Source organism: Coenobita brevimanus, chromosome 25, assembly GCF_032717465.1.
Source record: "Coenobita brevimanus isolate Jiangsu-jjx chromosome 25, ASM3271746v2, whole genome shotgun sequence".
Classification (NCBI taxonomy): Eukaryota; Metazoa; Arthropoda; class Malacostraca; order Decapoda; family Coenobitidae; genus Coenobita; species Coenobita brevimanus.
In genome coordinates, this window is record NC_136978.1 from 12,117,091 (window position 1) to 12,142,734 (window position 25,644).

General features: G+C 42.6%; 1 protein-coding gene and 1 non-coding gene across 2 annotated transcripts in view; both read right to left on the reverse strand.

The window, feature by feature from the left end:
- The window catches only part of Pdss2 (Decaprenyl diphosphate synthase subunit 2), an 82,957-nt gene extending 59,228 nt beyond the window's left edge, over positions 1-23,729 (reverse strand). Inside the window, exons 1-4 of the mRNA XM_080267918.1 lie at positions 23,547-23,729; positions 18,616-18,813; positions 18,194-18,322; positions 8,428-8,626 (exon numbers count right to left, since the gene is read on the reverse strand). Of these exons, the coding sequence (XP_080124044.1) occupies positions 8,428-8,626; positions 18,194-18,322; positions 18,616-18,813; positions 23,547-23,689 (669 nt within the window). The 5' untranslated portion in view covers positions 23,690-23,729. The remainder of the gene's footprint in view (positions 1-8,427; positions 8,627-18,193; positions 18,323-18,615; positions 18,814-23,546) is intronic.
- LOC145393932 (5S ribosomal RNA) lies at positions 6,225-6,343 on the reverse strand. The gene has a single exon (XR_013896283.1). It is a non-coding gene; the product is annotated as a 5S ribosomal RNA (ribosomal RNA).
- Positions 23,730-25,644: the final 1,915 nt, after the last annotated feature.

Genomic DNA, 25,644 nt, shown 5'->3' on the forward strand with positions numbered 1-25,644 from the left:
GGTGGAGGGCGGGGAAGGGAGAGGAAGGCCAAGGATGAGATGGAGGGATGAAGTGGAGAGGTATATGAGAGAGGGGGGTGTGAATTGGGAGCAGGGCAGTGAAATGGTAGGGGACAGGGTGACGTGGAAGTAATTTGTTTGTGGCCACCCTGTATAAGGGATTAACCAGTCTCATCCTGACTGATGTTCCACCACTGACTCCCCCTAATCCCGACCAATTTTGGAAAAAAAACTCAACCTCCGCTTTTGGTGAGAAACATCGAAAATTCATACAGAAATCGCTCACCTGACATTTAAAATACTGGATACAGGTAGCAGTACCCCTTATCTTACTGGGTTTTCTATCAGGCTGGCTTCAAAGAAAGCGAGTTCTATGGGAGGGTATCTATTCCACACCACTCATAAACAGTATTTATTTATTTATTTGGTAAGAATTTATATGCAGCATGAGAGTATTTTGGTTTTCACACAGTAATATAGGCAATATAAGCATTGTTTCACTCACCAAACACATCAATATACTTCATCTTTTTTGGCGACATTACCTGATCATAATTTCTGACTGTTTCTTCCTATAATGCTATATAAACTTTGTCCTCCACATTGTCATCGATTGGGGAATGACTCTGGCCTTGAATTTTGTACCGTGGCATGACATGTCTTTACTGGTCAGGTCACTGGTAACAGGTGAATTGCCGAGACTGGCATGCGGGGGGGTGGGGGGGTCATGCAGGGTAAGGCATTGTCCCTGCCTGGCATCTTGTAGAGGAGAGTGTCCCGTGTATATGTACCAAAAATCACATGCGAAATTTGAAAAATGTGCAAATGACAGACCTTGCAATTGCAGTGCATTTATATACGTCAACGGGAGTCACAGTGACAAAATGTTCAGGCGTATATATACGTCAACAGGCGTCACAGTGACAAAATGTTCGGTCGTATATATACGTCAACGGGAAGCGGCGGGTTAAGGTGTCTGGCAATAGATAGATAGATAGACAGATAATTTCTTGACACACTATCCATGTGGAGTAAAGATGGATGATGGGATAGCCTCAAAAGAACTACAAAGACTGCTGAAAGCGGAAAGCAATAGGATAGTAACATGTCCAGATGATGGACGAGGGGAGTTGAATGAGGTGCAGATGTACAGAGGTACCAGGCAGTCAACAGACACACTGATCACAAAAGATTGGGATGAGGTAATGGAAGCAAAACTTAGATGTAGCAGTAGACAGCCAGTGCATAACAAAGCAAGGTGGAAGAGTGTTATCAAGTGAGTCTGTCTGACCCCTGGCACTCAAAAAAAAAAATAAAATAAAATAAAATAAATAAAAATAATAAATAAATGATGATGCAGTAGAGACCTTCCTCTCATGCTTCATCATTCCTTATATTCTGAACCCCACTTCATACAGTCAGGTCTCGCTACACATCTGTTCGCTATGTGATAAATTACTATAATGACAAATAAGACGTTAGACCCATTTTTGGATAATGACGGCAAAATGATTACGAATTCACTACAACAATGACTCCTAGTCAGTACATTCAAGCTAAAATGGCCACCCAGCATTTACATTCGCTGTGATGTTCTTTCCTTCCATTCTGTGCATGAAAGGCCACTGAAACACAACTGCTATCACCAAACATCAGGGAAAGTGCATAACAAACAGTGCAGCGTGCAATATATGGTGAAGTGAAAACATTTTGTGTGTCAAATACTGATCTGTGACTTTGGAAATTGTGTCTCCCTGCATGCATCTTGCCTTCCAGTCAGCTGATTAAGCCATGACGGCCACCCAGAATTTACATTCACTGAGACTGTCTGCCTTTTGTTCCATTTTGTGCATGAAAAGGCCAGAAACACTAATGCTTTTGCCAAGTAACAGTCAAAGTGTGTAACAATTAGTGAAGTGTGCAATATTACGTGAAGTGATAACTTTCTGTGCATGAAATACTAAACCTGTGACTTGGAAATTATGTCTGGCAAGGATGCCACCCCTAGTAGAAACCACTGTGCTATCGAGGGCATCAAGGGGAAGCCTAGTTTTTTTTTTTTTTTTTAATAGACTTCATGATTATAGGCCCCTTCCCTATACCCACCGAACCCTTATTATATAGACCATTATACAATAAATCACTAAGTGATGGGTTTTTCACTTGACATAATCCCATCACACAGCAAGGTGTGACTGTATAATCCTTCAATGGAGCAAAATGGTCAATATGATTATACCCCTTAACCCCTAGCCACCAGGTGTCAGTTGGAACTGTCAAGAAATTGGTGGCCGGGCGGCGAACGGTGTCGGTAGGAGCCGCACTTGTTTTCCTGGCACAGTTTGAAGTGGCTGTCACTTTATCTTGTCATCATAAGCTCGGAGGAGACTCCCACCAGCCCACCCAGCCATATCTCAGTTGTCTCTGTGACTTTGCTGAGTGTAGGACAATCTTTTCTTGATCCTTCTCATCTGATTTCGTTCCTGCCTCATGTGGACTTTTCCCTCATCCACTACTTCCAAACCTCTTTCCAAGGATACTAGGAAAGGACTCAGTGATAGTGCCATACAGCATGCCTTGGACACCACTGTGTCTAGTTTATCCAGTACTGGAGAAGTTATCACATTGAGAGCAAAGCCATGGCCAGGGCTGAAGGCAGATGCATGAACACATCCTGTTCTCATGGCGAAAATTAGTCCTCTTCCTCACGTCATTACTAATTAATGCAACAACATACAGACCTGGAGATACAGTAATCCCGCATATTTCGCGGTAGTTACGTTCTTGTAACCCCCGCGAAAAGTCAATTCCGCGAATACTCTATTAACAATTGAAAACTTGCACTTGTGTCCACCATGCTGCCCATCACACGGTCCACGTCCATACTGATTGCGAGACAATTCGCCGTCAGACAATTCCCCATCAAAACATGGACGATTCCCCTTCAGAACAATTCGCACCCTGGACGATTCCCCGCCATTTTATAAATATACTAATCAATACTTTCATCAATATACTTATTATTAATTAATCAATACTTTAATAACTATATTTCAGGGGGATCCAGCAAAGTCTATGTTCAGTAGCGTAGGTTCTGGATATTATTTATTAGTTGCACCTTTAGTCAATAATTAACTTGTTTCTTCCTCGCTGTAGTCGCCTTTGAATTATATTCTAGCGTCACCCATAGCTATCTTCATTAATGAAGGCGAATTGTTTTGTGTTTGTTGTGACTGCGAATTGTCCCGAAACCTCCATACTCATCCCGAAATACCTTCTTACAAGATTGAAAGCACATACTCCATTATGAAGGAAAAACGTAAACACCGTACTGTAATACACAATTATCTACACATTTATTAACAAAACAGTACAAAATAAAAAGATGCATTAACTGGTGATAGCAAACACTCGCACGGTCGTTTCTTAGCTTGTCCAGTAACACAATTTTCTCTGCTAAGGTCATAACTTGATCGTTTTGTCACTTTAGAGTTCTTACTAATTGTATTATTAGCCTTTGGTGAGGCTGGCTTACGTCCTGGGGCCATGTGGAAAGCAAGTGGGAGGCAAGAGGCTCATATCATAGTGTGGTTACAACCACAACAGCCACTTAAGGCAGTCAGGCGTGGACTGAAGAATGCGGGGCAGAGAGCAGTGTTGCCATATCCAAACAACGAAATTATGCTAGGGCAATGAAAAAATTATGCTAGATTGAGCATATTTGTTCCAAGTAAAAAATGAATTATGCTAACTTGAAGCTAAATGATAAAATTCTATACATATTCGTGCAACATATTAATTATGTATTGTTTACTATGAAAATATTAAAATGAACCTACATACAGTAAGAGGATAAATATCGGTATCTACCCATACTGCTTTTTCCCACGAAACTTACGTTTTTCTGATGGATTTTGATGTGATTCGTTCGATTTTGAGCATCATTTCCGTCGGAAATAACCAGATTTTGAGATATGACCCCCCCCATCCCCCTGAAATAATGAGGGATCTTTGGGGAATCGGGGGTTATAGGGAGGGGGGGAAACACAGAAAATGGTCATTTCCGACTGAAATGAAGCTGAAAATCGAATGAATCATACCAAAATCCATCAGAAAAACCTAGGTTTCATGGGTAAAGTACAAAGCTCAAACTTATCCTAACCTAACCGAACCTAACCTAACCTAACCTAATCCAACCTAACCTAACCTAACCCAACCCAACCAAGCCCAAACTGAAAGTAACCAACTATTCAAACATCTTCTTACCTTATTCGTCTCTCTCTCTCTCTCTCTGATTTGTAGCTTTTATAAAATTATTCTAAAAATATTCCATTCCATTCTAAATTATGCTAGAATGATTCTAAAACTTCTAATATGCTAAAAAATATTCCAGACTCGAAAATTTGATCAAAATTATGCTAAACGAATAAAATTATGCTAGATATGGTAACACTGGCAGAGGGGCCACGGGAAAGGGACAGAGGGTGGCGTGAGTTTACTGCGCTACAATTGGAAGCTGCGGGAATTTCAATTTTTTTTTTTTCTGTATATTCAAGGATATTTTTGTTGAACTTATTAATGCTAAGAAAATCCGCGAGAGGGCAAAACCATAGACAAAAAATCCGCAAAAAATGCGGGATTACTGTACTGTCATTTGCAAGAAGAGGAGTTGGTGAGTAACATCGTCTTTAATTCATTTCCCCAACTGCTATAGTTTCTGACATGAAAGTTAGAAGCAAGGCTATTTTGTGATTTTTTTTTTTTTTCCGTACAGAGGTGATGCCCACGCAAAATTAAGCCCGGCATCCAGGGGCTAAGTAGAGACCAAACACTTCAGCTTACATCTGGCTACTACCAAATAAGTTTAGTCAGCTGTAGGGGATGCCCCGATCCAAAATGGTTTAGTATCTTGCTTTCATAATGCACATACAGAACACAGAATTAAGTAACAAACAAGTACAGTCACACCTCTACTTACAAAGGATCAGCTTATGAAAAATACACAGATATGAAAGATGTAATTTTCAGGGGTAAAAAAAAAAACGTGATTTACCAGTGTGGTAGGTGGGGGCGCTCACCATCCACTCACTCGATGCTATGCTGCTCTCAGGTGTCTGCCCTTTCCTCTCCTCCATCCTTCTTTCCTTCCATCTTCTGTCTGTCTTTCCTTCATTCTTTCCTCGTCCTTCTGCCTACGGGTGACTTTACACTCCCTCTTCTGTCTTTCTTTCCTTCATTCTTTCCTCTTCCTTCTGCCTGTGGGTGACTCTACACTGAGTGACAAGCCAAATGGTTTCCTGTACACCAGAAAACCATTTACTACGCTGGGTGGTAACCATATAACCAAATTTTGGCGCTAGTGGGTTAGTGAGTAATTACGACGGTCCAGTCGGATTGAGCCAGTGAAGGTTTATATCTAAGGGATGGTTGGGGTTTATTGTTCACGTAATGCCACTCACGGATGAGTGAGGCTGGTCACTCTCATCTTATATGTCAGGGCCAAGTTGCCTAGCCCCCAGCTCCTACGCTCCTCATGGGCCAACATAGGACTGGATGATGAACGAATGAAGTGAAATGTGATTTACCAATTCAAATCACACGCCAAGTACAAGCCCGCAGTCCCCAACAGATGGCGACTCAGCACTCCCACCTTCCCCCAGCTTGGAAGGCCAGAGCATTGTTGTTATCAATACAAGTAATTATCAGCTGCGATTTTCATCATTTTGACGATTATTTCCCCCATGTCTCAGAACAAAAAAGTAGTGAAAGTGGTATTGCTAGCGACAGAAAATTGCATGCAATTACAATAGAAACCAAAGTGGATATAATTATGAGAGTGGAGAGTGGGGAGAAGGTAAGTGATGTGGCACGTGTGTTTAAACTGAATCTCTCAACTGTAGGAACAATTTTAAAGGACATGGATAGTATTCTTGAATATGTAAAGCAAGCTGTACCAATGAATTCAACCATTATAAGTAAGAGAAGAGGTGCAGTCATGGAAGAGACGGGGAGACCTTTAAGTGTGTGGACAGAGGATCAGATTGGAAAATGTATGCCTCTTAGTTTGATGATGATACAAGAAAAAGCAAGAAGCCTATCTGATGATTCATTCATTCATTCATTGCCAGACGCCATGTATCCCAGACAGGGTGGCCAAGGGCTGAGAGTTAATTGTTTTACAGGGAGGGGCACTAATCCTCCACCAACCCCACTTGACGTAGGGATGCCAACAGCATCTGGTGTTCCCAGGCGGTCACCCATCCAAGTACTAACCAGACCCAACGTTGCTTAACTTCGCTGATCGAACGGGAAGCGGTGTACTCAACGTGGTATGGCCGTTGGCATGCTGAGGCTAAATATGGTGAAAGTCCAAATGGAAGAAACATTTAATGCAAGTATCATGGTTGGTGGGGATGCTCACCAACCACTCACTTGATGTAGTGTTGATTTCAGGTGCCTGCCCTTTCCAGCCGCCTTTTTGTCTAATTACTCTACGCGAGGTTTCTCTCCACGCTAAGCTGGCTTTAGGACACCTGCGTTATCATTTGACAGACGTACCGCCCCAGTCAAACTCCCCACCTGATTCTGTCCTCGAAGCGGATCGCAGAGAGCCCTGGCGATGCGGGGCGAAGGGCAGGCACACCTCGACCTTTTACTGTATTTTAGACTTAAATTTTTAGGTTAATTTGTAAACTGTTTTTAATGTGTTTTAGTCACAGGTGGGGTGAACATTGTCCTTTTGGGGTACAGTTTAGTAAGTTTGACTTTTTCCAGACTTATACTTGACAATTTTCATATTTTCTTTTTGGGTTTAGGTGAGTTATAAACTGGTGAGTTTTACTAGCTTAGTTTAGCTTGTTTGAAAGCTATCTGGGGGTTTAGGGTTGCTGGAAACTTGTTTCTGGACTCACTTGGGGGTTCAGGATTTGGTTGGGGGGGGGGAGGGGGACCTCAAGACTCAAAAACACATCCGTATACTTTACATGTTAAATCTACCCCAAGATACGACACCCCGCCTAACGACGGGTTTTTACTTAACCAATTGCATCATTAAACTGGGGTATACCTGTATAGGATTGGCCTGTGTTCCTTGATACATAAAATACAGATCAATAAGCAAAACAGAACTAATGTTAGCCCTCTTTTTCAATGCACAGGTGATCCCTTACTTACAACTTGGGTTACATTCTGATAAACTGATCTTAAGTAGAAGTTTTCCTAAGTCAAGAATGTATTTAATACACATAACCAATCAAACACCATAGCCTAGCCAAGCCTATCGTGAACATGATTAGAACACTTACATTAGCCTACAGTTGGGCAAAATCGTTAACACAAAGCCTATTTTATAATACAGTGTTGAATATCTAATGTAATTTATTGAATACTAAACTGACATCGTCGACTGCAAGAGTCCAAGTTCACATGTGATGGCCATTACAGGCTTAGTCCTGGTTGTTTCGGTCTTAAGTCACTTAGGCCATAATGTCCAAATAGGTTATGTTATGTCATGCAGTTTAGGCCATTTTCCAGTTTGGACATTATGGCTAAAATGACTTACGACCGAAACAACCAGAACCCCACGGGCTTGCCGCCTTCATGCTGGGCAATATTCTAGAGTTTCACCTCAAATAATCACCTTCCTCTTCTTCTTCTCACCAGTAGCAGGAGAGACAGATGGGAATTTCATAAACATGACAGATGTCCAAATAGGTTATGTTATGTCATGCAGTTTAGGCCATTTTCCAGTTTGGACATTATGGCTAAAATGACTTACGACCGAAACAACCAGAACCCCACGGGCTTGCCGCCTTCATGCTGGGCAATATTCTAGAGTTTCACCTCAAATAATCACCTTCCTCTTCTTCTTCTCACCAGTAGCAGGAGAGACAGATGGGAATTTCATAAACATGACAGATGCACAAAACGCAACACAGATGCAGGGGGATATAATAAAAAAAAAAAGAAAAAGAAAAATGCTGGCAACATAGAACACTGCAGAGTACTGGAGCATCGATAGTTTATACTAGCGTCCGCCCGGGCTGACTGGGACTCAACCCACTGCCTCTGCCCAGTATCACTAGAAAGTATCGTACTGCATATCACTAGCCTGGGAAATGATCAAAATTCAATTTCTGAAGTACAGTTTCTACCATCGTAAAGTTGAAAATTCGTAAGTCATCCGTTCATAAAACAGGGACTGCCTGTATGATAATGAAAATAAAAGGATATACTGTACCAGGCCTCGGTTTGTTATTTAACAAATCTGTCCAGTAAGTTACCGGAAGTATGCCCTATACCAGACATCGGTTCTGTATATAACAAAAGTTGTTTGGTACATCGAGTCCGTTATATCCAAAGTCCTGTATAAAGAGGTCTGTTAAGGCATGGTTCTATTGTACTGGAAAATAAACACAGATAATTAACCTTTGTGTTTCTGAGAGCAGCTAGTCCTGTACAAGCGTTGGCCAGCAGATAATCTCCAGAGAGGATAGCAATCTTATTTCCGAACTCCATGTCTTGTAAAGTGGTACCATCAAACACAGTAGGGGAGAGGTTCACTACACCTTTGTGAATCAAGTGCGCTGTGTGGATCATCTCTGTTATCTCTGCTAGACTCCTCTGACTGTAAAGAAATGAAATAAATGAAAACGATTTACTTTATCAAAATTTGATAAGATCTGGATTACCAAGCAACAGGTTAACACTGAACATTCTTTAATGTTTTAAGGACATAATTTAGTGAAGAAATACATAATGAAAGCACTGCTGGTGACACTGTATAGACACAGCAAGTAACATTTTGAGCTCATGTAATACTGGGAGTGCAGTTATTGATTTGTATAGTGACCAAAGTGGCCTGCAAATTATGGTAAACAGTGTCAAAATAAATCAATAACCCACCTTGCCTCTCAACAGGGAAATCATGAAGAAAATCCATTAAATACGCAAATGCACCTCTGAGAACCCAACATTTATCACATAAAGTATCCAAAAAACTTTTAAATCTCTAGAAACCTTAGACAGATGGTCCACATAAAGTTTCAAACTATCAGTTCAATACTTAGGTCCAAATGCCACATCTGCCTTGGTGGACATTTTCAATAACTCCGGCCTGAATTACAAAAGCAATTTAGGTACAGGCAACCAGCATACCAGAACATAATCCTGATGCTAAAACCAGATAAACCTTCGAACCAACCCTTACCATACTGCCCCATATCCCTTTTCTCTACTGAGCAAAAAATTAATGGAGAAACACTTAACATCACAAGAATTAAACAACACATTTCCCTTTCCCCACCCAACATACCAGCAAATTTAGATAGACATTCCTATCCTAACACATGTACATGGTTGTAACTCCCCCCCCCCCCTCAAGCCAGACCAGCATTTTAGCCTATTCGTTCTCATCTGAGAATAGACTAGCCTTTTAGATTTTGAGAGCTCACTCCTGATTGGTTGTCAGAGTGCATTTATTGTATTAGGAATGAGGCATTTAACATTATTTTTATTAGAAGGGTTACCATAATCATTTGGCAATAAGATTTCCCAAATAAATTATTATATATAATTATTTCTCTATCTATCTATCTATTCCCAGATGCCTCAATCCCGTTCAGGGTGGCCACAAACAAATCGCCTCCACGTCGTCCTGTCCCCCGCCATTTCACTGCCCCGCTCCCAACTCACACACCCCCCCTCTCTCATATACCTCTCCACCCCATCCCTCCATCTCATCCTCAGCCTTCCCCTCCCTCTTCCCCCCCTCCACCTCACTCACATACACTCTCTTCATCAGTCTTTCACCCTCCATCCTCTCCACATGGCCAAACCACCTCAGTGTATTCCTCCTAACGCTTCCTATCACATCCACATCCACACCACAACACTCCTTTATATTCTCATTTGTCAGCCTGTCTCTCCATATGATTCCACAGGCTCCTCTTAAATAACTCATTTCCACTGCTCTCACTCTTGACTTGTGTCCTTCCAGCAACGTCCAAGCTTCACTTCCATACGTTAGAGTTGGTATCACAATGCTGTAATGTAGTAACTTTTTCACTTCCATACTCACTTCCCTGCTTCTTATCACTGCTTTCAAGGAACCAGCAACCTTTCTTCCCTGCTGTACTCTTTCAAGCACTTCACCCTCCAAACCTCCATCCTTACTCATCACACTACCCAAGTACTTAAACGTACTCACATTTTCCAATTCCTCACCATCCAACCTAGCGGTACATTCACTGACTTCACCTCTCTCAAAGACCATCACTTTACTCTTCCCTACATTCACCCCTAGATTCCGTTTCTTACAAACTCTCCCAAACTCATCCACCAAGCCTTGCAGTTCCCCTTCATCTTCACTCAACAACACAGTATCATCAGCAAACAACAGTACAGGGAGTTTCCAAACAGTACCCTCTCTCACCAGGACCACTCCAACATCCACTACCCTACCTTGTACCTCTTTTATTACCCCATCCATGTACAGATTGAACAACCATGGAGAAGTGACACATCCTTGTTTCAACCCAACCTTCAAAGAGAAAAATTCACTCAGTTCACCATCCACACGCACCGCAGCCTTAGCACCATCATACATACTCTTCACAGAATTCAACAACTTCCCATCTACTCCATATATGCTTAATACTTTCCACAATCCTTGTTTATCCACCCTGTCATATGCTTTCTCCAAATCCATGAAAGCCGCATACAACTTCTTTCCCTTCTCTAGAAACTTTTCCACTAAAGATCTAAGAATGAATATCTGATCTACACAACCTCTTCCCTTCCTAAAGCCTCCCTGTTCTTCTCCAACTAACTCCTCTGTTCTTTCTCTAACTCTGTCAATAAGTATCCTACCATACACTTTTCCTATTTTACTAAGACCAATGCCCCTATGATTACCACACACTTCTTTTTCCCCTTGTCCTTTTTACAAGGGAATAATTATACCTGACTTCCAATCCTCCGGGACTCTACCTTCCTCCCGGGCCAATCTGCACATTTTCCACATCCATTCTACTACTATCTCTCCCCCATACTTCAGCATTTCACCACACACTCCATCAATTCCTGGGGCTTTCCCCAATTTAACTTTCTTCATTGCTTCCACAACTTCTATCCTACTGATTTCTTCCTGTCTTCTCACCTCCCTCCTCCTTCCAGCCATTCCCCAGCCACTTATACTCGCATTACTTCTATCCTCTATGTTCAACAATTCCTTAAAGTGTTCTCTCCATCTGCTAACTTTTTCTCCCTTCTCCACTAGTAATCTACCATTTTTATCTTTCACTCCCCTGCTAACTTCACTTCCATCCTGTCTTACTCTTTTCACCTCTTTCCAGAACATTTTCTTACAGTCCCTCCACTTTACACTCAAGTTCCTTCCAAATTCCTCATCTGCTCTCTTCTTACTCTCTCTTACTAATCTTTTCACCTCTTTCTTTCTACATATAACTCTCTCTTCCGCCTCTCAACTTCTTCCACACCCCTATTTCTCATCCATTCATTGTATGCTTTCTTCTTTTGTGCCACAGCCTGTCTCACCTCTTCATTCCACCACGCTGTTCCTTGCACACCCCTCCGTCTTCTCTTCATCCCACACACCACATCACATGCTGCACATATTTCTTCTGTAAATATCCTGCACACACCTTCCACGTCCCCCATCTGCTCCAATTCATATTTGCCCAATCATTCCTCCACTTCTCTCTTATACTCTGCCTTTTTCTCATCCTCTTGTAACCTTTCCACACTCCTTACAAATACTCCTTCTTCCCATCCCTCCCTTCTTCTATTTCTCCATTTTCTTTGGACCTTGATTCTGGCCACCACCAAGTAGTGGTCAGAAAGTCCACTCCCCCAACCTCTATAAGCTCTTGCATCCATTACACATTTTCGCATCCTTTCATCCACACACACATAATCAATCATTGCCTTCCTTTCATTCAGTTCACCACCCACCCTTCTCATCACTCGCCATGTATACCTGTGGATCATCTTGTGCCTGAAGAGGGTATTGGCTATCACCAACCCCCTCCCAGCGCAAATGTCCACTAACGCACTGCCATTCTCATCTATCTCAGCAGGCACACCTCACTCACCAACTATTCCATCCACCTTCACATTCCCTACTTTACCATTCATATCACCAATCAAAAACACTCTCTCATTCCTTCCAAACTTTTCCATGCACACTTCCACATTTGTCCAGAACTCTTCTCTTACTCTGCTTGCACAATCTTGTGTTGGTGCATACACACACACACAATCACCTACATTTGTATTCCAACTTTCAATCTTAGATTAATTTAAAAACGAGGCCATACAAAGTTTATCAGTTAGCCTAGATACGTGTTAAATTTTGAATTCACGGGCCAAATCAAAACATGTCCAGGTAGTGTTTTATGAGTACAGTACTTTGATTTTTCCCTCTATGTTCAGACAAATTATGGTAAATTATGTCATTACTGTAGTAGTTTGTAAAATCTAACATAGTAAAACACCAGAACTCCAATGAAAAAGGACTGGAAGACGGGTGAAGATGCAATACCCGCATGTCACCGCCACTTTTATATATCCCGCAGCCCATAACTTGTCACATCTCTACTGTGAGTTGTAACTATACAATTGAAACTAAAAAGAAAGAAAACTTACTAATGCAAAAGTAGAAAGCATATTAAAAACTGATGTGACAGCAAAATGCTCTCAAGTAAATCTGAATATTCATCTGCTTAGTCCAATGGGACAACCCAGAAGTGGCTTACCCTCACCCCACCCCTCTGTATCTACTGTTCATAAAAAATGAGGGAATATGTCTTATTTCATTGGAATTCCGACATTTTACTAAGTTAGGTTTTACAAGCTACTGCAGTAATGACATAAGTTACCTTAATCTGTCTGACATGTTTTGATTTGGCCCAAGAATTCAGAATTTAACACATATCTAGGTCATCTAATAAACTTTGTAAGGCCCAGTTTATAAATTAATCAATGCAAATAACCACAGATATTATTTGGGCAAACTTGTCATCAAATGGTTATTGTAACCCTTATAATAAAAAAAATTTAAAATGCATTATTAATATTGAATGGTTTTGCCATGTGGAAAGGATGAAGAGTGAGAGACTAAGAAGGAGTGTGTATGAGAGTGAGGTGGAGGGGGAGGCCAAGGATGATATGGAGGGATGGAATGGAGAGGTATATGACAGAGGGGGGGGGGGTGAGCTGGGAGAAAGGCAGTGAAATGGCGGGGGACCGGGCGACATGGAGGCAATTTGTTTGTGGCCACCTCTTATGGGATTAAGGTGTCTGGCAATGGACACACAGACAGAATAACGAATGCACTCGAACAACCAATCAGCTGCCAGCTTTCAAAAGCTAAAGGCTCATCTCTTCTCAAATGAGATCAAACAAGCAATAGATACAGTAACCTCTCAACTAACATGAGTTTAAACAGCGCGTTTTCGTTTTAACACAAGCAAATATTTAATAAGATATGTTAAACTAACAAGGGTTTCTCGATTTAACACGACTTTACACGTACGTGATGTTTTCAAATTAGCCGCGTGTGTCTTGGTCAGTCCCGAGCTGACAGACCGTCTTGGGGATGGTTTAATTTATTCAGTTGAAATATATATATATATATATATATATATACAGTATATATATTGTATCTGTTTCATTATGGTAAATTATGTCTTTACATATCAGGAAAGCAGAGCGAGGAGGGGGGAGCAGCGGGAGGCCTGGAGGTGGGGGAGCAGGGTGAGGAGGGACAGCAGCAGTTGACGAGTGATGAGTAGATGAAGTGATGTTGTGTGTTGTTATTGTTTGTGACCCACTTACCGTAAAGAAAATGTTGCTTTAACTGTATTGTTTCTATGACCTACTAATGCATTAATAATGTTGAGGAACTTTCACAATGCCGTGAAAGAAGCAAAACTGAGAGAAAATCCACGTAAAAAACGAAAACTACTGTATATAATTGGAGAGAAGTACACAATGCTTTGGCCCAACTAGGGCTCAGATGTTGTTTACTTCTCCCCAAATATACTGTTTTTGTTTTTTGCATGGATTTTCTTTCAAATTAATTTTGTTGCTTTTAAGTTTAGAGTAGCACAACTTCTCAAATGGGTAGACTTTCCCAGAGTCCAGGAATGTAACCCCCAATATTACCACTGTTTCTTATGGGAAAATTATGTTTAAATAATGCGTTTTTAGATAACGCGACCTCTCCAGAAACATAACCCTCGCGTTATTTGAGAAGTTACTGTATACTGTAAACAAGTCCCTCAATGCATTCTCTCCCTCAAAATTATCCAAACAGATATTCATATGACAAAGCTGCTCATAAACTGTCAAGTATACATGGTACATCAAGCAAAGTCACACAAAAACAACAAAACTCAAGCACAAAAATACACAAGACCAACCATTCTTGTATGTCTGGTGTACATTGCTGCCAATGAACAAATACTTATGAAAGGACTAGAGCAAAGTGACCTGAGGTCACATCACCCCACCCATGCCCCAAATTTGCACCCCCCCCCCACTCCCACCCTTCCTCAGTTCCTCATAACCAACACATGTGCAAAGTTTGAAGATGATCCATTCACTGGTTCACGAGATAATCGATGCACAGACACCCTTACCCCTGGTGGATTTTCACCAAAATCGAATCACTTCCTCAGTTCAACATACCCAACATGTGTGTAAAGTTTAAAGATGATCCATCCATTGGTTCACAAAATAACTGATGCACAGAGTCACAAATAATTAAACATCAAAGATCACATACACCCATTCAGTAATGAATTGCGGGCGAGATGAATTTTTTTTTTTTTTTTATGCGAGGAAGAAGGAACCAAAGGCCATGAGCCCGCAGTAACAGTTCCCTCCAAGAGAAAAACAAAATACAATAGAGAGCCAAATTCAAGATCCGATCATTTTGAGATGCCTGGACACACTGCTTTTGAAAGACTGGAGATCATAGGCAGCAGGAAATACAGACAGAGGGAGACAGTTCCAGAGCTGACCTGTTGCATAAATGAAAGACTGGGAGTAACGGTTAACTCTTGCATTAGAGAGTTGGACAGAAAAGGGATGAGAGTTTGCTGCCAGGGCAGATTGCTACGCGCCCGTCGTAGAGGTGGAGGAATGCAAGCAGACAGTTCAGAGGGAGCAGTGACCATTAAAGTAGCGATAGAAAAGAGATAAAGATGCAACAGAGCGGCGAAGAGACAGAGGTTGAAGGGAGTCAGTAAGAGGAGGAGAGTTAATGAGACGAAAAGCCTTTGACTCCACCCTATTGAGAAGAGCTGTATGTGGGGAGCCTCCCCACACATGAGAGTTGTACTCCTCACAGGGGCAGATAAAACCCCTGTATAGAGTCAACAATTGCGCAGGGGTAAAGAAAGAGCGGAGTCGGCTTAGCACACCCAATCTCTTGGAAGCAGATTTTACAAGAGATGTAATATGATTTTTCCAAGATAAGTCCCGAGTAAATGAAACCCCAAGCATGTTCAAGGATGATGCAGGATTAAGCTGAATATTATTAAACATTAGTGGGTATACCTGTGGAAGATTTTGTCGGCTTGATAGGTGTAAGAACTGAGTCTTAGATGCATTAAAGACAACCATATTATTTTTACCCCAGTCAGAGATACGAGACAAGTCAGACATTAGGTGTGCCATAGCCTCATCCCTTGTTTGTTGAAGTAACTGTTGAGATGGGCGTTAGGGAACCGAATGGAAAGGTGAAGGGTGGAGTCATCATGTATGAGTGGATAGGGTTAGATGTACAGCTTAGAAGATCATTGATGAATAAAAGGAAGAGAGTTGGTGATAGGACAGAGCCCTGAGGAACACCACTGTTGATAGATCTAGGAGAAGAACGATGGCCGTCTACAACAGCGGCTATAGAACGACCAGAAAGGAAACTAGCGATGAAGGCACAGATAGAAGGATAGAAACCGTAGGAGGGCAGTTTGGAAATTAAAGATTTATGCCAGACTCGATCGAAAGCCTTTGAGATGTCAAGTGCAATGGCAAAGCTTTCGCCAAAGTCCCGAAAGGAGGATGACCAGGAGTCTGAAAGGTAGGTGAGAAGATCGCCAGTGGAGCGTCCCTGACGGAACCCATACTGACGATCGGAAAGAAGGTTGTGATAGGAAAGATGCCTTAAAATTTTTCTATTAAGAATAGACTCGAAAACTTTTGAAATACAGGACGTTAAAGCAATTGGACGATAGTTGGAGGGTTGGGAGTGGTCACCCTTCTTAGGGACTGGCTGAAAGAGAGCAAACTTCCAGCAAGAAGGAAAGGTACAAGTTGACAGACAAAGGCGAAAGAGTTTACCTAGGCAGGGTGTAAGCACAGAAGCACAGTTCTTGAGAACAACAGGAGGGACCCCATCAGGCCCATATGCCTTGTTAGTACTGAGGCCAGTGATGGCAGAAAATACATCAACTGAAGAAATTTTAATATCAGCCATGAGGAAGTCAGAGGGGGGAAGTGTTGGAGGAACAGCACCGGAATCGTCTAAGGTGGAATTGGAGGAGAAAGTCTGTGCGAAGAGATCTGCTTTATCAGTAGAGGAAATAGCTACAGAACCATCAGAGTAGAAAAGAGGAGGGAAGGATGATGAGGTAAAGTTGTTAGAAAGATTTTTGGCAAGGTGCCAGAAGGAACGGGAAGAATTCGAGTTGGAGAGTTGAGAGCATTTAGTATGGATGAAATTATTTTTAGTAGAGCGAAGAACAGACTTAGCACGATTCCGGGCAGAAACGTAAAGACGATGTGATTCAGGCGTGGGTTGGCTCTGTTACCTTTTGTAGGCCTTCTCCTTGTTGCGGACAGCATTAGAACAAGCGTGATTAAACCAAGGCTTTCTTGCGTTAGTCAAAGGATATGAGAAAGGAATGTATGCTTCCATGCCCGAGAGAATAACCTCTGTAATGCGCAAGGCACACTCAGATGGCTCACGGCCATGGAAGCAATAATCATTCCAGGGAAAATCAAAGAAGTACTGCCTGAGGGCCTCCCAGTCCGTGGCTCCAAAATGCCACAGACGACGCTTCCCTGGAGGGTCCACAGGCCGTACCGGAGTGATAGGACAGGTTAAGGTAATAAGGTTGTGATCGGAGGAGCCCAACGGAGAGAAAAGATTAACAGAGTAAGCAGAAGGATTAGTTGTGAGGAAGAGGTCAAGTATGTTGGAGCTCTCTCCAAGGCGGTCAGGGATACGGGTAGGGTGCTGTACAAGCTGCTCTAGGTCATTAAGGATAGAAAAGATGTAGGCTTGTTCACCAGGTGGATCCGTGAAAGGAGAGGAGACCCAAAGGTGGTGGTGAACATTGAAATCTCCAAGAATGGAGATTTCAGAGAAAGGAGAAATGGACAGAATGTGTTCCATCGTAGAAGTAAGATAGTCGAAGAATTTTTGACAGTCGGTAGAATTAGGGGATAAGTAAACAGCACAGATATATTTAGTCAGAGAATGACAGGAAAGCCGAAGCCAGAGTGTGGAGAATTCAGAAGAATCAAGTTCAGGAACACGAGAGCAAGATAAGTCGTTGCGTATGTATACACAACAGCCACCTTTGGCTTTGAAATGAGTATAGAGAAAGTAGGAGGATACAGAAAAGGGTTTGCTGTCAGTTGCCTCAGACAGCTGAGTCTCCGTTAGAAAAAGAAGGTGAGGTTTAGAGGAGGAGAGGTGGTGCTCAACAGAGTGAAAGTTAGATGAAAGGCGCAGAATGTTGCAGAAATGAAGAAGAAGAGAGTCAGACAGTGGTTCCAGGCACCTCGAGTCGTCACCGGGAGAGGGGCAGATGGCGGGGGCATTTATGGTCGCCCCCCCTGGGGACTCCGAGGCTGGATGAATTGACGCCATTTTTGTTGAATTTAGAATAGGAAGTGTAGTGTGTACTGTGCATGTAGTTTGGTGAAGATAGTTAGAGAAATTGTACTGGAGAGCATGCTGGCCTACTCTCTGTGTAACTGAGACACTGAAAAAGTTCAGCAAAGGGGGATGGTCAGGAACTAGTCCTGAGGGCTGATGAAACGGGAGCTCCAGCACTCCCTGTCATCAGCTTTCCATCCACTTCGGGAGTACTGCCCTGCTTAAATGTACAATAGGTGTATAAATAAACATACAAATATGTGTTCCTTGCAGACTAACCTGAGTGAGACACCAGCTGGTTGGTCCTGCTCAAATTCTTCAGGGTTGACATGTCCGGCAGCTTTAGATATGAGCAAAACAATGAGGCCACGTGTCTGCATGTTGGTCCGGCCATTGTATATGAGGCGTCTGGCATAAAGTAAGTCAATAAAAATCAAGCAGAGCTGGTGTTTCAAGTTGAAAGTAGATCTATTTAGCTAGCACCATTAGTCATCAATCTGGGAAATTAGCTATGCAGGAACATATTATTACTCTCTAGCTACACTGCACAATTCAAATGTATTCAGTGACTCATGTAACACAAATAGCAGATTCAAATACCAAATTTTTCTAAACATACCCTACATCACTTGATACAATTTAAAATATGCTATGAAAAAAAAAAAAAAAAGTACATTATTTCATTACTGTACAGTACTTACTTTGCAGTTTTAAGAAGGGGATGTGAAGAGCCCACCAGCTTCCTCATGTGGACAGCAATATTAGACATTTCATCAGATAAAAGGGAGCGGAGAGTAAGGTAGGAGGTAGGATAACCAACGATTTTCTCTGCATCACTCACTGCTCTGTTCCAGTCAGGCTTTTTCTGTGGTATTGTACTGTACACACGCCTTACTGTCCTGTGGAAGATATTTGTACAAGTTATTTGCAAGAGATTCTTTACTACAATAAACACAACAATATAAGTTTCTATAGAGCAGATGCCTTTGTTCAGTACTTAAGCATTATATTAATACCAGTATCAGACAATTCCAGATACTGTACACGACAAAGTAATACACACAAAATTAAGAAACATACATGACTGATTTCCCTAAGAATTATGAAGGGGAAGTTCAAGCCTCCAAAATGAGAAAGAATGAACAAAAACCAATAATCCAAAACACAAGTATATACCATACATACTTTAGTTAAAAAAAAAAAAAAAAAAAAGCCCAAAACAAGGCAAAGGCCTATACTGTATATTTACACCGTATGTTGAGAGAGAGAGAGAGAGAGAGCATCTGATGCAAGTACAGTCATGGTAATCCCTTGGTTATAACAGTGTTCATAATCACCTCGAGATCAGAATCTGCACTTCTGCAGTTACAATGCGTTTTTCTGCTCAAAATATCGTTCTCACAAACCTGAGCTGGTTTCTGTTGAAAATGATGGTACAATATCTGTGGTTTCTCATGGCTTTGAAGAATTCAATGATGAAGCCCTATTCGAGGGGTTACTCCCAGGTGGTGGAAACCTCCAACTCTCCAACCCCAGCATCAGAACCCCTTAGCTCAAGCCCATTTCGGGTCTCTCTATGGAATGTGTTACTCCCTTATTGTAGCTACCCTTTTCATAACTTCCTATTACCCTAACTATGCCCATGTGTGTGTTTCTAGCTTACCATAACAATATGTTATATATTTACTGGGCCAAAACTGTTGTAATGGAAAATTTGAGCTTGCACTTAGTGTGCCTGGTATATACCAATTAGAATAAATCCCATAGGTTCTGTGTCTCTATTATCAGGCATCATGTTTGGTACCTACTATGCCCAATAACCAAGGGCTCACTCTACAAGCTGTATTTGAAGCTATAAGGGCTTCATTTTTGAAAACTAAACATCAACTACTTACATTAACTGAAAAAGAAATATACTACAGCAATCTAAATTTTCTGGGTACAAACCTGTGCATTTCTTGCATTTAACAGTACAGTATATACGGTAGGTCTGTAATGGAAAAATCTGTAAATTTATTGCTGTTTCCTTCATACCCATCAGTACTGTATTAACAGGTGTAGCAGCAGTTATACGGTCAGCAGTAGTAGCTACTGCTACACATACATTGCTGATAGTCCAGCATCAGTCCAGCACCTCTTTTAATTTGACCAAAATTATGAGAGGGCACTTGAAATTTACCAGATGGCCACAGATGACATTGGGCACACTCACCTGGATTCCTCACAATGAATGTCATGGTGGTGATGCCTGTATTTTATCAGATTCTTAGCTCAATCTACTTACAATTACCTAGTAACTCATGCCATGGCATCTAAGAAAGATGTAAGTGTCAGTGGTGGTGTCAAATGTAAACACCTGTCTATTTCAACCCTCCCTGATCACCCACCAATCTACTGCAATAACAAAAAACCTGCAATATCCATATAACGCAATAAATGGGAGTAAATATTACTTGTTCAGGGCCCTCAAGTTCACACTCACTTTTTTTGCCTAATACCCGAATAATAAGCCCAAAAAAGACTGGAGGGACTGGATCATCAACGTTTATGCCGATTCCGCTACTCTTGATCATGAACCAGACATCCCTTTTCTCTCATGTTTCTCCTAACTATGTGAGCCAGCATTACTACCAATGAACTTTTTCTGGGAATACAAAATTCTCATAATCATTCCTAACCACCAATTTCTGTTTTTGTGCATACGATAGCTACTTCTCATAACATTTCTCATTCCTTTTACCCTTAAATACTATATCACCTGTTCAGTTTATTTTGAATTACTACTACAGTCAAATCAAAAGCAAATTTCCAAATGAACCAATGATGGACCTCGACAGACTCAACCCAAAAAGACCCTTTGGCACACATTTTAAATTCACAAATGAGGGCCTGACCTGAGGTCACCCAGACCAATGCAAGTGGAGAAACTGCATGCAATTACAACATGCTGTCCTGTAGTGGGTGTTCCTTCTCTTTTTTCAAAATCATCTCCACTGGTTACGAAAACAACGCAGCAAGTTTAGACCTCTTCCACTGCCATGGTGTAATACCAACCAAGGTGAAGTGTGCAAATTGTGGTAATTCTTGCTGGTACAGGGAGTGATGTGGTGATGAAGCATGGCACTCCACAGTCCTATCCACCAAGTTGCTGAGACGGCCGAATATGCTGAAAACAACACCTCCCCTAAGGTAAGCTGCTTTCACAGTTGTTCATGGAGGGTTTTGAGCAGCTCTGAAGGTTAAGATTAGTGATGATCTGATAGTTAATGTCACTGAGGGTCTGGGGCATGAAGCCCCCACTTAGGCTACATTCCTTCATTAGTCTAGTCAAATTTTTCTTTTTTGTATTATTATTATTTTTTTTTTACACTTTTCAGTTAATGGGATTATTTTAATTCTTATGTTGACAAATTTTATGTTTTCAATATCACTTCATATTCCGATAAAATATGAGGATTTTTCTTCTGTATATAACTTCACCTACCAAAAGGGGTATGGGTAATTTGTGACAGAAGTTTCAAAACTGATTGAAATACACAAAAACACTTAATTTAAAAAATCAAACATGACTGTACTGAAGGAATAAAACTGAAGGAATAAATTCTGAAAAAAACAATAGTGGTAGGTGGTGGTGACCATCATCCACTCACTTGATGTAGTGCTACCTGCTTCTTCCTTAGCCTTTATCATTCTTTTTCCGTGCCTGCCCTCCTCTCTTCCCATTTCTCCCATCTTTCCTGTCACTTCTTATTGCTCTTCTTTCCTTTAGGGTGGCTTTACATTGAGTGACAAGCTAAATAGTTTCCTGTAAGCCAAGAAACCATTTACAACGCTGGGTGGTAACCATAAAACCTAACCATACGTGCTCCCTATGTGTCAACAAGTGGGTCTGTGGAGGGTTAGTGCCCCTCCCCATAAAACAAATAACTCAAAGTCAAATGGCCACCCCTTATGGGATTATGACGTCTGGCAATATATATATATATATACAGTACCCTCGCATCCAACACGCGTTAGTCCAGCACGGAGAGCAAATAATTAGTATTATTTAATACGATTTAATTACTGCATCATGAGTTTGTTAGCCTATCCTTATCTCATTCTAGTAGTTCAGTCACTCTTCTAGGAGCTGCCTAGCATGGGCCAACCGGCCTACTGCAGTTATCCTCTCTTCTTATGTTCTTATAACACGCACAGAGCTCCGAGAAGTGGGTGAAATCCGCAGAGTTCACCTCTGGCACGATCACCCCCGCTCCAACACGGTCATACTGGACATTCCCAAGATGATAGCCAATGAAAACTTCTGATCAAGTAGCCTTCCCCGCCCGCTATCGTGACGTGATCGTGATGCCGCCCAATTAAAAACGCTTCTGCTGTCACGTGATGTTTTGTTTAAATTTCTCCCGCCACAGTGCCACTCAGTAGCATAATTCGCATTGGAAGGTGCTTTTTTCTTGCTGCGTTTTCTGCCCTTGTTACTGCATTTTACCCTGCTCACGATGGTGAGGAATTGGAAAATGTGAGTACGTTTGAATACTTGGGTAGTGTGATGAGTAAGGATGGAGGTTTGGAGGGTGAAGTGCTTGAAAGGGTACAGCAGGGAAGAAAGGTTGCTGGTTCTTTGAAAGCAGTGATAAGAAACAGGGAAGTGAGCATGGAAGTGAAAAAGTTACTACATTACAGTATTGTGATACCAACTCTAACGTATGGAAGTGAAGCTTGGACGTTGTTGGAAGGATACAAGTCAAGAGTGAGAGCAGTGGAAATGAGTTAATTAAGAGGAGCCTGTGGAGTCACATGGAGAGACAGGCTGACAAATGAGGATATAAAGGAGCGTTATGGTGTGGATGTGGATGTGATAGGAAGCGTTATGAGGAACACACTGAGGTGGTTTGGCCATGTGGTGAGGATGGAGGGTGAAAGACCGACGAAGAGAGTGTATGTGAGTGAGGTGGAGGGGGGAAGAGGGAGGGGGAGGCTGAGGATGAGATGGAGGGATGGAGTGGAGAGGTATATGAGAGAGGGGGGTGTGAGTTGGGATCAGGGCAGTGAAATGGCGGGGGACAGGGCGACTTGGAGGCGATTTGTTTGTAGCCGCCCCAAACGGGATTGAGGCGTCTGGCAATAGATAGATAGATAGACAATGTAGGAGCTGACCCCATATTTGTTTTGGTGTGACGTCACAATCCAGGATCACCCAGCTCAGTCTACCTTGGGGAGGTGGACTGCCTCAGATCAATCTGGGATCATCTATCACTCCAATACAGAACCAGGACTGTGCTTCACCAAAACAGGATCAGCTGTCAGGATCGACTTTATCTCAATCCGGGATTAAACTTTCTCTTGCCAAAACGTGCCTTAACACCAGTTTATACAATAATTACTAAACATTATGAGCAACCGAGACACAGTTTGTTTTTGCAGGTGGGACAAGAACAGAACAGAATTTCCTATCAACAAAAACATATCCGAGTTATGAGAAGGAACTGTTCATTTGTGGCTGGACCTCGCTTCCTCGGTCTGGGGCCTATGGTTCCGGTCTGGTTAGTTTAGTTAGCCCAATGCACCACTCTCATAGTTTCTGAGGGCTGTCACTATTTTACCTATGTGAGGAGGGTTACAGGTGACCTACCTGTGGAGTGGTGTGGTGGCGTGGCTTAGCGGGGTGTGACCATCTGGCAGAAGTAACTGTTGTTGTGCAGTCGCCGCCCACCTGCAGCCCATCCGCACATACCTCATAGAAAGAGCCCCAACATTCATTTTACTATAAATCATCAAAACATTCTCCTCACCAGCAAAGTATCTGAGTTATAGCGAGCCGCTTCCAAGAATTTCAATAATTAGTATAGAAATAAAACAATGCGCATGTGAGGGGCCGTGTAGCTATAGGAACACAACCCACACCCGACCGACCAAGCAGCAATACTAGACTGCCGTGAGAAAGTCCAACAAAACTTTCCCTCTCCTGCCGCCATAATTGCCAACTATGCAATATTTTAACTATTAAAATTAATTGATTTAGCAAGCATACGTGACTCTCTGGTATGTTTAAAATTTTCAATACATTGTTGAAGCTTTTAGGACTAATTTTCATTAATCGACTGTCCCGAAAAGAACTGTAATTTAATTAGCTACTTGTCAACTACTACCTATAAACATCCCATCCGAATCCTCTCCTGTACTCCTGTAGAACTATACTGCTCGATGAGGTGTATTTCAGTGTAAATGCCTGTAAGTTATAACGAATGATCCTAATCATCTACTGAGGGCTAGTTTATTATATGACAGAATTATGCGAGGAAAATTATATAACGACTGATCTCGCATTAAATCAAACTGCTCCTCATGGACGTCCCCCCTAAAAAGTAATCGTTATATCGTGCTGGTCTTTCCTCGAGCTAGAAGTAACCAATGTATCAACTGTGCATAAAGGCAGCTCTAATAAGTTACACGCCTAACAATCATCATTATGGGGATTCACACACACACACACACATACCGTCTATATATATATATATATATATATATATATATATATATATATATATATATATATATATATTGCCAGACGCACACACACACACACACACACACACACACGAGGTGCTACCAAAAAGTTCCAGTAATTTGAATCAGGGCCCATATACATATGGGCCCTGATTTGAATATTGTAGGAAAATTAAAATGCAGTATAATGCTACAGAGGACGACCTAACACCCCCCAGAAGGAGCCCACAGAGGAGCACCGACAGCGTGCCGGAACGCAGGACGACAAGGACATAAGTCCGCCCGGGTCGCGCGCCCCTATGGCCGGGGGCTCGCCCGCCGCCACCATAGCAGGAATACAAGACTACCTTCCAGGCGAACCAACCCCAACCAACACTGAGGTGGAGCTGTTACTCCAGCTCCAGTCAGCACCCCTGAGACGGCCGGTAGCCGATCAACCCTCCTACAGGAGGCGGCCTACAGCCGCTCTGGAGGAAAACAGGAGACGGCCTGTAGCCACTCCTGCCTTGTCAGGAGACGGCCTGTAGCCGCTCTGAAGATGCCCCTAACGAGACGGCCTGTAGCCGCTCAACCCTCCTGCGGGAGACGGCTTGTAGCCGCTCCCAAGGGAATCAGGAGATGGACCGTAGCCGCTCCCGCCTTCATCAGGAAATGGCCTGCAGCCGCTCTGAAGGTGTCCCCAATGAAACGGCCTGTAGCCGCTCGACCCTCCTACAGGAGATGGCCTGTAGCCACTCCAGAGGCAAACAGGAGATGGCCTGTAGCCACTCCCGCCTTCGTCAGGAGACGGCTTGTAGCTGCTCTGAAGGTGCCCCTCGAGAGACGGCCTGTAGCTGCTCTGAAGGTGCCCCTCGAGAGACGGCCTGTAGCCGCTCAACCCTCCTGCAGGAGATGGCTGTAACCGCTCCAGAGGGAATCAGGAGACAGCCTGTAGTCGCTCCCGCCTTTGTCAGGAGACGGCCGGTAGCCGCTCTGAAGGTGCCCATGAGTCGGCCTGTAGCCACACCTCTCCCCAGGCCATGGCTAGCAGCCGGGCCTTTGCGACAGCCTGCAGCCGCGCCCCCAAAAGGCCACGGCCAGTAGCTGGGCCCTATGGCAGGAAGTGGCCGGTAGCTGCTCCTCCATCAGGTGCTGACTCATGGTCATCAACCTAAGACCCAGAGGGAGCTCCCAGCCTGGAGGAGTACTGGAGAGGCCCCGTGACTTCCACTGGGCTCTTCTCC